The following is a 12676-nucleotide window of genomic DNA, read 5'->3' on the forward strand; positions in this document are numbered from 1 at the left end:
TCTTGTATATAGGGGGCAGTATTATAGTAGTTATATTCTTGTACATAAGTGGCAGTATTATAGTTATATTCTTGTATATAGGGGCAGTATTATAATAGTTATATTCCTGTACATTGGAGCAGTATTATAGTAGTTATATTCCTGTACATAGCAGTATTATGGTAGTTATATTCTTGTACATAGGAGCAGTATTATAGTAGTTATATTCTTGTACATAGGAGCAGTATTATAGTAGTTATATTCCTGTACATAGGAGCAGTATTATAGGTTATATTCCTGTACATAGGAGCAGTATTATAGCAGTTATCTTCTTGTACATAGGGGCAGTATTATAGTAGTTATATTCTTGTACATAGGGGGCAATATTATAGTAGTTATATTCTTGTACATAGGGGGCAGTATTATAGTAGTTATATTCTTGTACATAGGGGCAGTATTATAGCAGTTATATTCTTGTACATAGGGGCAGTATTATAGTTGTTATATTCCTGTACATAGTGGGCAGTATTATAGTAGTTATATTCCTGTACATAGTGGGCAGTATTATAGTAGTTGTATTCTTGTACATAGGGGGCAGTATTATAGTAGTTGTATTCTTGTACATAGAGGGCAGTATTATAGTAGTTGTATTCTTGTACATAGGGGGCAGTATTATAGAAGTCATACCCTATAGTTTACCATTTCTCTGCTGTCCTCTCTTGTGATCAGTCGGTATGAATGGATGGGATTAGATACATGGCTCAGCAGTCAGTATCACACAGGAGAGGATTAGATACACGGCTCAGCAGACAGTATCACACAGGAGAGGGATTAAGACACATGGCTCAGCAGACAGTATCACATAGGATAGGATTAGATACACGGCTCAGCAGTCAGTATCACACAGGATAGGATTAGATACATACACGGCTCAGCAGTCAGTATCACACAGGATAGGATTAGCGACATAGGCTCAGCAGTCAGTATCACACAGGATAGGATTAGATACATGGCTCAGCAGTCAGTATCACACAGGACAGAATTAGATACACAACTCAGCTACAGGATGTGCCAAAGGAGAGGACATTTTCATTCCACTTATTCCATCTGAGTTGCCTTTTGATTTTAAACGCCTCAAGTTTCCAGTTCAACTGCTATTTGCAATGTCCATTAACAATCCCCAAGGAAAGTCCTTGAAAGTAGCAGGGATCGATTTGCAATCTCCATGCTTTTCTCATGGTCAACGTTACGAGGTCTGTTCAAGAGTTGGAACTGCCAAAAATCTGTTCATCTTTACACCGAAAGGAAAAACTAAACATGTTGTTTATCAAAAGGCTCTTGAATGAGTTGAAGATAAAATACTATCAATACTTGTAATCGTTTAGTTAATTTGTGTTGCAAATCTGTAGTGTTGAATATATGATGTGAAATGTTTTTATGTGCAATATAATCATTATAATTTGTTATAACTGTCCAGTCAGTTACCATGCCCGGCAACGCTGGCTCTTCAGCTTGTTCTATAGAAGACTTGGGGAACTTACACTTTGTTGCTTGTGCACAGTGAGGGTCGGAATCTGCTGGGTGGGACCTTTCTTGAGTTGTATTTCATTTTACCTCTAACCAAGAGGGATAGAAGAGAGGGAAATCTTGCCATGTTCTAGGTGGCTTTACCATTCAGGTACCTGGGAAAGCTGGATGACTCCTAAGCTTGTGAATAGTAAGACCAACTAGATACATTGTGACAAAAACCTATGAGCAACATCAAGATGACACAATAACATAAGGAGAGGCTGTGGGTGGACTTTCCCACTAACATCCCCCTTCCTCTATGGATTTCATCATTGCATCGTTACCACCAAGGGAGGTTATAGTTCTTGATTGTCCGATTTCGGGGTACGCAGCGGAGACCCCTCCCGGCACGTTACATCAGGCTGTAATTGCTGTATTAATGACTCGTGTGTAATAGATGATTAGATGATCTCGACCTTTGTCAGAAAAAAGAAAAAACTTCCTGGAAACAATTGTGTCACACACCAGATACATTGTTGCATAAGTCAAATTAAAGGGTTCCTCCTATATTCGTAGAGGAGATCTTGTGGGATAGAGCGTGTAAAGACGAGCACACTTGGAATTTACTGCTCATTAAAATTTTCAGTCGTTCTTGAGATATTAACCCTTTTCTTTAGTTTACATTCACATCTCCATGGCAACCAGGTGTAAACAAAAGAGAAAAGTGAGAATATCTCAAGAACGACTGCAAATTTTAATGAGCAGTAAAGTGCAAAAGTGCTCGTCTTTACAAGCTCTATCCGACAATGTCCATCTAAAAAGATGGGAATATCCCTTGAAAACCCATCCTGAGCTTGTCCTGTCTGCACTATGGAGCCCCTCTTCACACCGAGAGCCCCAATCCCTCACTGTAGCTCCCAGTACCGCGGTGGGGACGGGACTTCTCCGCAGCCCATCCCTTTGTCATTAGCAATCTTTTATTTGCTCATTCCTTAGATAAGATATCTCCCCACTAGAAAAAAAAAAAACTCACTCCGTCTTCTACAGCAGGGTTCCCCAACTCCAGTCCTCAAGGCCCACCAACAGATCGTATTTTCAGGATTTCCTTAGTATTGCCCAGGTGAAGCAATTATCACCTGAGCAATACTAAGGAAATCCTGAAAACACGATCTGTTGGTGGGCCTTGAGGACTGGAGTTGGGGAACCCTGTTCTACAGAGTTGTCATAATACCCAATAAACCCTTCTTGAGGGGGGGGGGGGGGTCACGCCACCCCCAAGATCAGGACGCGATTTACGGGGTTTATGTACATATAATTATTGTTATACTCTAGTCACATCCAGAGCTGCATGTAAATAGGGTAGAGTCTCGGCAGCACAGAGTATTTCAGGAGATGGTTATATAGATAGCACAAGAGCGATTGAGTGCCTTGTAGACATCACTGTGGTTTTTTTGTTCACATTATTGCAGTTTTCCAATACGGAACAGATATCGTAATTGGTGGGGTAAGGGATGACTCCGAGAGCAGAGTCCGGCCATAACCGCAGTCACTTGACTTCTTAAAAGTTATTCACTCCCGGAGCAGCGACTGTACGTCATATATTCCATCCAGTGAGGGGTGTGATAGATAATAATGTATTTGTGCTGATCACCCGTTAAACAAGGAGCTGCCGGACCCAGATACACCATTATCTCAAACAAAAAGTAATGAAGGCGGGAATGGGGGGGCGCTATTGCACTAAAGTCCATGGCAAAGAAGTGGTGAAAAAGTGGTACTGCAAGGAGGCATGAATGCATAAACTGAGGCTGCACTACTGAAACATCTCCCCAGTGGAGTACGGGGGGGGGGGCAGGTACTGATCTAAGTCACCACACACATCAGGGGAAATAAGGAGCTTCAGGAAAAGCTTTTATTTGGAGTTTTTCTTAAAGAGTTTTGGAACTTTTTTTGCAGTTTTTTTTTTTATTAGACGGTGCCCATTTTACAGTGGATTAAGTCAGGATTTTCTGACATGCACTTTATTTTTTTTCCACCAGAAAAGAATGAGAAAGAAAATGGAAAAAAATACTTTTTTGGGGCTTTATGCGTTTCTCTCAACCCCCCCCCCCCCCTTCCCAAGAAAAAAGATATCTTAAGAATTCACATTGCTTCGTAATTTGCCTGCAAAATCACGAGCTCCAGAGACACGTTTTCCCATTGAAGTAAAAGCAAATTTTTACATTGACCTAAAATAATAATAAGAAATATAAGGTTTTAATTGATTTTATTGAAACAAAGTGTGTGGAAGATTCGCCAATTCCCCGGCGGTGACATTACAGACAGCGGTACGGCGGCCTCATAATACTGACAGCGGCTTGTGCGTCGCTCGCCCCCGGACGTCAGCGGGGACCGAATCACAAGCCGCGCTCTTCATTACGAAAACAAATCTACGCTAAAAAGACGGCGGCGAGCGGCCGTCGTACACGGGTCAAGGCACTAAACTTTCTCCTGACTAAAGCCCTTTTAAAAAAATAAATATAAAGGTGAACGATAAAATACATTAAATACAAAGTTTACCCAGGATTCCTAGTGCGTTAACCCCTTAATGTGCAGCACGAGGCAAGACGAGTGGTAATAGGCGAAGTCTGGGAAGGGGATGTGATACCTTATGTAACCTGCAGGGGGATGACATAGGGCCTAGAAACAAACAGCTGGAGAGGTCGAGATCCCCAAATACTCAGTAGGATGTTGTCTTACAATATGAGTTACATATCTGCCATGATGCCCGGCACAGCTAGTATCATGCACACACGCGGCAGAGGCGAGCTGTGCCGAATACGTTGGGATGTGTGCATATAATAGCCATCCCCGCCGCCCAGATCAAAGCTTCTCAGACGAGCCCAGGATGAGCCCGCGCCAGCTCCTTCTCTCCAGAGCGGCTGCTCCGTATACACAGATCAGAACCACGGTGGAGCCGGATCAGTGGCTTTATGGCTCGCCGGGGAAGGAGTGGTATAGGAGGGGGTGAAATAGTTAAATACAGCCGCCCGGGATTGTCTTTTCCAGACTGATTCATCCGGTCACAGTGAGCATAACGAGCAGCGTTCCTGCGGGGAGGAGAGCGGGCGCCTCCACTGCCCGTGTAATGACGGTGCTGCCAGTCTCAGGAGATGCCTGACACCAGAGAGCACATGTTCTGAGCAGGCACAATGCTGCAATGTCAGGGCTTGCTGGGACTTACAGTTTATATTGGAGGCCGCTTACTAAACTCCCAAGAATTGCAGCTTTGTAAGAATAATGGGATGTGCAAAAACTTCCAGCCAGCAGGTGGCGCCACTTTTTTTTTTTTTTATATATATATATATATATATATATATATATATATATATATATATATATACACACATGGTTAACCCTTGGAGTGCTGTATTCTGGGGCTTGTGCACCAGCCGGTCGGTAGAGACTTCCTCCCTGGATCACCATACCCACACGTCAGCCATACGTGAGGGATAGATGGAGACAATGATAGTTTGTGCTGTTCTGTGCCTGGTTCTGCGCGCCTCCTCCGTAGTGTGCCAGCAGCCAGAGATCCTCGGCTCGGATAGTTGTCTTTATTGCAAATGTAGAGGCAGATTCTCCTTGTGGACGGACAGACGCTGCCTATTCTCCCGCGGAGGTTACAGCGGACGGTAAAGTGACGCAGTCCCAGGAAGTGGCGCTCTCTGCTCCATTCATTGTATTGTGCCCTGCAGTCGAGACCCTCTCAGTGGGCTGGTATTCCGTATCCCACCACAGGGGGCAGCGGACTTGTATGTAAGCAGTCTACACCGGCGCCGATCACACCGACACCTCCGATGTTTTGGACAGGCCCAGCGCCTGGACCAGGTCGTCACTCAGTCCGCTCTTCAGGGTTCTTCTCACTGTAAGAAAGGATCAGACGTGTCAGCTACTACAACTCCTAGTATGGATCTAAGCGTGGATCTTGGGAGTTGTAGTCCCAGGTGGAGGACACTCACAGGATTTCCTATTGGCTCTTGATCGCTTCCGTTCTTTGGGGGCCACCACTCTTGGGTTCGGGTTCTGGGTCACCGACTGCACCAGTCTGTCCATGATCTCGTCTGAGGCGTCCACGGGGGATCCTCCTTGCTCCTCTTTATTTCCCGACAAGTCTGGAGGACTGCCCCGGCCCAAACCTGAAACCGAGAAGAATTGGGTTACGCTGAGAAATTCAGTGGATTTGGAGTCAAGCTTGCTGACTGTTTCCCATAAGTGGTACACAGATTGTGATGTGCAGCTCTTACTTCGGACGCCGCGGCTCCGGCGGGTGTGCGGCTCTCCGGAGGAGATCAGTATGTTGGTCATGTTCTCGTGCCCTTCCTCGGAAGACTGTGTCTGTAACCTGTTGCTGGTCAACGTGATGTTATTCTCCGTCGTCGCTGGTGTTGTGGCCGCACTGGAGAACTTGGCAGTCTGTGAAGAAGACGTTTCGTAGTCAGTGATCGTGTGCTGTGCTCCGTCCCCCCACCTGCACCTGAGCCACTCACCTCTGTGATCATCCTCCCTCGCGTCTTGTTCCGTTCTCGGTAGGCAGCTCTCTTCTGTTTCTGCTGCAGCACTCGCTCTCGTGCCGTCCTGTACTCTAGAGCGAACTCGCTGAGTATTCTGCAGAAACGCGTTATCTTCATGTCTCTGGCAGATGAGTAGGAATAGCCCAGATACAGCAAGAAGGAGCGGAACCTGCAGAAAGAAGGACGCCGAAATGGCACTGATGAAGCCAAAAAAATTTTTTTCCTTAAGAAAAGTTTTCATAACTCGCAAACTGCTCCGAGGACTTCAGAAAATCCTAACTTCTCCCAATTAATACTGGGGGCGCTGTTGCATTAGTTTATATGGAAGTTATCAGCCACTCGCAGGCCAGTGGTGGAACTACAAGTGGAGACAGTCGGAGCTTTGCATAGCTCTGGTCCGGTAGTCAAGGACTATCGATGTGGCCGCTGGACCAGGATCCTGCAAGTCCAACCGCTCTAAGATTGTAGACTCATTTACATGGTTTTTAACCCTTCCTATGTAAGCTCGTTCCCCCTTATTACCGGTTGAGAATCCTCCGATGCACGATCTTCAGAATGACGATTTTGTCAGTGCTGCTCTTCAAAAAGTCGGTCATTTTGTTCTTTAAGCCGGGTTTTGTCTCATGTTTGGCGATGACTTTTAGGCTTTCCCAGGATTCCCGGCACCTCTTCTCCATCTGCGCCAGGCTGTCCGCCAGATCATCGAAATCCACCTGTTTATAGCAGAGAAACATCCGGATCAACATGGAGCCAAAACATTAGACTGGTTTTATGTAAACGACTCAATCCCTTCCAGCAATAGTTTATAACTTTTCCTTTCCTCCTCTGCTTGCCTTCAGTGAATGGGAACATTCTGATTTTCACCCAAGACCCATTCTGGTACTTCTCACGGCTTCTGGTTTGTTACAATGCATCACACTCCTGATAGTTTGACATTTTATGTTGTGATGATACATTTTAGATATCCATGTACTTTCTATTCACTGACATCAAGCAGAAGTCCTAAAACACGATCACCTGACCATAGGACTCAGTCGCAGAGGCTTCTGTCATCCCCTGACCATAGGACTCAGTCGCAGAGGCTGCTGTGATCTCCTGACCATAGGACTCTGTCACAGAGGCTGATGTGATCTTACCATAGGACTCAGTCGCAGTGGCTGCTGTCGTCACCTGACCATAGGACTCAGTCGCAGAGGCTGCTGTCATCCCCTGACCATAGGACTCAGTCGCAGAGGCTGCTGTGATCTCCTGACCAAAGGACTCAGTCGCAGAGGCTGCTGTGATCTCCTGACCATAGGACTCAGTCACAGAGGCTGATGTGATCTTACCATAGGACTCAGTCGCAGAGGCTGCTGTCGTCACCTGACCATAGGACTCAGTCGCAGAGGCTGCTGTCATCCCCTGACCATAGGACTCAGTCGCAGAGGCTGCTGTCATCCCCTGACCATAGGACTCAGTCGCAGAGGCTGCTGTGATCTCCTGACCAAAGGACTCAGTCGCAGAGGCTGCTGTGATCTCCTGACCATAGGACTCAGTCACAGAAGCTGCTGTCATCCCCTGACCATAGGACTCTGTCACAGAGGCTGATGTGATCTTACCATAGGACTCAGTCGCAGTGGCTGCTGTCGTCACCTGACCATAGGACTCAGTCGCAGAGGCTGCTGTCATCCCCTGACCATAGGACTCAGTCGCAGAGGCTGCTGTGATCTCCTGACCAAAGGACTCAGTCGCAGAGGCTGCTGTGATCTCCTGACCATAGGACTCAGTCACAGAAGCTGCTGTCATCCCCTGACCATAGGACTCTGTCACAGAGGCTGATGTGATCTTACCATAGGACTCAGTCGCAGAGGCTGCTGTCGTCACCTGACCATAGGACTCAGTCGCAGAGGCTGCTGTCATCCCCTGACCATAGGACTCAGTCGCAGAGGCTGCTGTGATCTCCTGACCAAAGGACTCAGTCGCAGAGGCTGCTGTGATCTCCTGACCATAGGACTCAGTCACAGAAGCTGCTGTCATCCCCTGACCATAGGACTCAGTCGCAGAGACTGCTGTCATCCCCTGACCATAGGAATCGGTCACAGAGGCTGATGTGATCTGACCATAGGACTAAGTCGCAGAGGCTGCTGTCATCACCTGATCATAGGACTCAGTCGCAGAGGTTGCTGTGATCTCCTGACCATAGGACTCACCTTTGATGATCGAGTGATGGCTGCTATTTCCGAGTACAGGTCAGAGGTGTCTGGGAACTTCTCGATGACTATGTTACACATGTGGTGGAGGAGTGTCTGTCTGTGAACAGTGTCCTTAACCTCCGAGACCTTCTCCAAGTAACTGAGATCAAAGCCCTTGGCCTGAGAAGAGGCAGATATAAGTGCAGATAAATGTCACTGACTGCAGGGGTATAATACAGAGGCATTGTGAGAAGTCTGTGCAGAGGATCGGGGGGGGGGGGGGGAATATTGATTATAAGATCTGCCCGTTGTGAGCACTTAGATTTGTTCTTTAACTGACTGGCTGCAGCCAATAACAGACACTGATAGGCTAAGTGCACACGTACCGGAACTCTCGTGGAAATTACCGCGAGAATTCCGGAATTCCAGTCCACGGGAAAATCGCATTTTAAATTCCCGCGATTTTCCCGCGGAAAAACTAGCATTTTGCAAGCGTAATTAGCTTGCAGAATGCTAGCGTTTTCCAAGCGATCTGTAGCATCGCTTGGAGAACTGATTGACAGGTTGGTCACACTCGTCAAACATAGTGTTTGACGAGTGTGACCAACTTTTTACTACTGAGGCCGCCTATGCAGCATCAGTAGTAAAAGATAGAATGTAAAAAAAAATTAAAAACGGTGTTATTCTCACCCTCCGACGTCCCGCGCATCCGTTCCCAGTAGTCCTTTGCGAAAATGCCCGCGATGACGTCAGTTCTCGCGGGATCGCGACGTCTCGCAGTAATTCGCGATGACGTCGCGCGAATGACCGCGAGACTTCGCGATCCCGCGAGAACGGACGCCATTGCGGGCATTTTCGCAAAGGACTACTGGGAACGAGAGCGTGAAGAGAAGCGGGAAAGCTGCGCGGGACGTCGGAGGGTGAGAATAACAATATTTTTTATTTTAAATTCTATTTTTTACAGGGATATGGTACCCAGAGCCCGGAGGACAGTCTCCTCTCCTCCGGACCGTGGGTACCATCCGCAATTGTCCTTACTTTCCGCATGGTGTGCACAGCCACATGCGGGAAATAAGCGGAACAATGCATTCCTATGGGTGCGGGATCGCCGCGATTCCGCAAATTAATGAGCATGCTGCGGTTTTTACCGCAAAGCGATTCCGCCGCGGTAAAAACTGCAGCATTAGTACAGCATTGCAGAATCCCATAGGAATGCATGGGATGCTTATATTTCGCGTTTTCGCGGCAAAACCGCCGCGGAAACGCGAAAAAAACGCGACGTGTGAACTCAGCCTTAGAAACTCAGTGATGAACCTGGGGAGAGTGAGTAAAGCACCTTTTTTCTTATTATATTTATTTTTACCAAACTGCAGCCAGGGGACAGACGTTTCCTGAAAAGGGACAAATCCTTTAAGTCACTTCTGTAGTCACCTCTGACTTAATGTCATTAGGACTAATAATAATGTGACATCGCAGCAAAGCAGCTGCCGCCATAAACACAGGCGTAATATCCATCGTAACGGTAAGGGTGCCGGCGAGGGAGAACCGCGCAGGAGAGAGAGAAGGGTGCCGACTTACCCTTGAGCAGTTCAGGAAATTCCCGACGGCCAGCAGCGAGGCCAGGATCACCTTGAATGTCTTATTCTTCGAAAGCTGCTCCATCCCCAGCTTCAGGTCAAACAGCGGCTCTGCAATTTCCTGCGTGAAGAAGCATCAGGACAGTCAGTGATCCCTGTAAAGCGTAAGCTCTGCTGCACAATATCACAGGAAGGGAAAGTCTAATCATCCTGAAAGTATCCAGTGCTAAATTGCACCGCTCGTGATCACCTTCTGCCCCAACAAGGTCTTTTTTTTTTTAATTATATTTTCTGAAAAATACAGTAAAAATGCCGGTTCACTATAAACAGGATGCGTCCCCTCCTCGTCCTGCGGGAACACAGTCTCTGGGGCTCATACTGAGCCCCCAGGTGCAGCGTGGGAGCAGCGGATACGACAGCTGCAGCTCATCCGCCATCATCGCGTGTGCCTACATTATACGTGCTGCACGCTCACTACATAGTAATTCCGCCCGCGTCTATCGTCCTTCAGCCTCTGGAAAGTAATAATTTATAATAAAGTGAGTACGGTGGAAATGCTGTAGTCCGGACTCGTCTTCTGTAAGAAAACACCTCGTCCATCAGAAAGGCTACAGGGGTGTGTGGGAAGGGGCTTTTTCAGCTAAAAAGATTTCCTACGCCGCTTGTGGATTTCGCCTGATTTTCTGCAGTTAATCCGGCACAGGTGACTCTCCTGTCAGGTATTTCTGCTGGGGTACGCCAAAAACCCCCATGTGTGTTTACCCATTGCATCTTGTGTGGTCACCCCCCAATGTTAAAAAGGATCTGGCCAAACCGAGAACCCCTCCGAGCAGCGGAGTCTACCTTCTCCATGGTCTCATAATCCAACTTGAAGGCCCAGAGCTGGAGGCGAGAGGTGAGGCCGCTGATGGAGGACAGGGTGAGCAGGAACTGTTCTGCTGATCCCAAGGGGATGTCGGGGTTGGCGATTGTTGCCTCCTGGATCTTCTGCTTCTCTTCCTCAGTTGGGACCATGGTGAGAATTTTCTGCAGGGAGAGATGAACATGATATACAACATAACCCCACGGCGGAAGCATCGGGGGTCTATAGCAGGACACAGGTTTACCTCGATCCCCTCTTTGTTGATTGCGTACTCGTCGAAGTTCAGGATGGCTGTCTTGATGATGTGGACTGTGGGGAGCACCGTGAGGCCGATGTTGATGGCGTTGCTTCTTTTGGGGTCCAGCACGACCAGAGCCTGTTTCTTTACATCTCCCCCTTTCTATAAGAACCAAGATAAATGATGATAATCTACCGTGCAGGATCTGTAGCAGCGGGGTCTGGGGACATGGTGGGGTCCCATCGATTACAGATATGGAGGACTCCGACCCATCCTCACCAGTAAGTGCTGGCGGGATAAGGATGGTGCCACGTCATACATCGCCCACTGACAAGAACCCCCATGAAAGGGTACAGGGGTCCGCCACACTAATGACTACGGGGAGTCCTAGCCGTCAATCGATTACCATTTACAGTGGGGCAAAAAAGTATTTAGTCAGTCAGCAATAGTGCAAGTTCCACCACTTAAAAAGATGAGAGGCGTCTGTAATTTACATCATAGGTAGACCTCAACTATGGGAGACAAACTGAGAAAAAAAAATCCAGAAAATCACATTGGTTTTTTTTTCATTTTATTTGCATATTATGGTGGAAAATAAGTATTTGGTCAGAAACAAGCAATCAAGATTTCTGGCTCTCACAGACCTGTAACTTCTTTAAGAGTCTCCTCTTTCCTCCACTCATTACCTGTAGTAATGGCACCTGTTTAAACTTATCAGTATAAAAAGACACCTGTGCACACCCTCAAACAGTCTGACTCCAAACTCCACTATGGTGAAGACCAAAGAGCTGTCAAAGGACACCAGAAACAAAATTGTAGCCCTGTACCAGGCTGGGAAGACTGAATCTGCAATAGCCAACCAGCTTGGAGTGAAGAAATCAACTGTGGGAGCAATAATTAGAAAATGGAAGACATACAAGACCACTGATAGTCTCCCTCGATCTGGTGCTCCAAGCAAAATCCCCCCCCGTGGGGTCAGAATGATCACAAGAACGGTGAGCAAAAATCCCAGAACCACGCGGGGGGACCTAGTGAATGAACTGCAGAGAGCTGGGACCAATGTAACAAGGCCTACCATAAGTAACACACTACGCCACCATGGACTCAGATCCTGCAGTGCCAGACGTGTCCCACTGCTTAAGCCTGTACATGTCCGGGCCCGTCTGAAGTTTGCTAGAGAGCATTTGGATGATCCAGAGGAGTTTTGGGAGAATGTCCTATGGTCTGATGAAACCAAACTGGAACTGTTTGGTAGAAACACAACTTGTCGTGTTTGGAGGAAAAAGAATACTGAGTTGCATCCATCAAACACCATACCTACTGTAAAGCATGGTGGTGGAAACATCATGCTTTGGGGCTGTTTCTCTGCAAAGGGGCCAGGACGACTGATCCGGGTACATGAAAGAATGAATGGGGCCATGTATCGTGAGATTTTGAGTGCAAACCTCCTTCCATCAGCAAGGGCATTGAAGATGAAACGTGGCTGGGTCTTTCAACATGACAATGATCCAAAGCACACCGCCAGGGCAACGAAGGAGTGGCTTCGTAAGAAGCATTTCAAGGTCCTGGAGTGGCCTAGCCAGTCTCCAGATCTCAACCCTATAGAAAACCTTTGGAGGGAGTTGAAAGTCCGTGTTGCCAAGCGAAAAGCCAAAAACATCACTGCTCTAGAGGAGATCTGCATGGAGGAATGGGCCAACATACCAACAACAGTGTGTGGCAACCTTGTGAAGACTTACAGAAAACGTTTGACCTCTGTCATTGCCAACAAAGGATATATCACAAAGTATTGA

At 47.2% G+C, this 12676-nt stretch overlaps 1 protein-coding gene across 2 annotated transcripts in view; it reads right to left on the reverse strand.

Moving 5' to 3' along the window:
- Positions 1–3734: 3734 nt before the first annotated feature.
- Positions 3735–12676, reverse strand: part of FHOD1 (formin homology 2 domain containing 1) — a 70819-nt gene continuing 61877 nt past the window's right edge. For both annotated transcript variants that reach the window (XM_073554967.1, XM_073554966.1), the window contains 9 exons: positions 10890–11045; positions 10627–10809; positions 9785–9904; positions 8225–8386; positions 6558–6748; positions 6012–6204; positions 5769–5937; positions 5484–5660; positions 3735–5387 (listed from right to left, as the gene is read on the reverse strand). In XM_073554967.1, the coding sequence (XP_073411068.1) occupies positions 5305–5387; positions 5484–5660; positions 5769–5937; positions 6012–6204; positions 6558–6748; positions 8225–8386; positions 9785–9904; positions 10627–10809; positions 10890–11045 (1434 nt within the window). In that variant the 3' untranslated portion in view covers positions 3735–5304. The remainder of the gene's footprint in view (positions 5388–5483; positions 5661–5768; positions 5938–6011; positions 6205–6557; positions 6749–8224; positions 8387–9784; positions 9905–10626; positions 10810–10889; positions 11046–12676) is intronic.

Source organism: Dendrobates tinctorius, unplaced genomic scaffold (assembly GCF_039654945.1).
Source record: "Dendrobates tinctorius isolate UK_male_01 unplaced genomic scaffold, ASM3965494v1 ptg000214l, whole genome shotgun sequence".
Classification (NCBI taxonomy): Eukaryota; Metazoa; Chordata; class Amphibia; order Anura; family Dendrobatidae; genus Dendrobates; species Dendrobates tinctorius.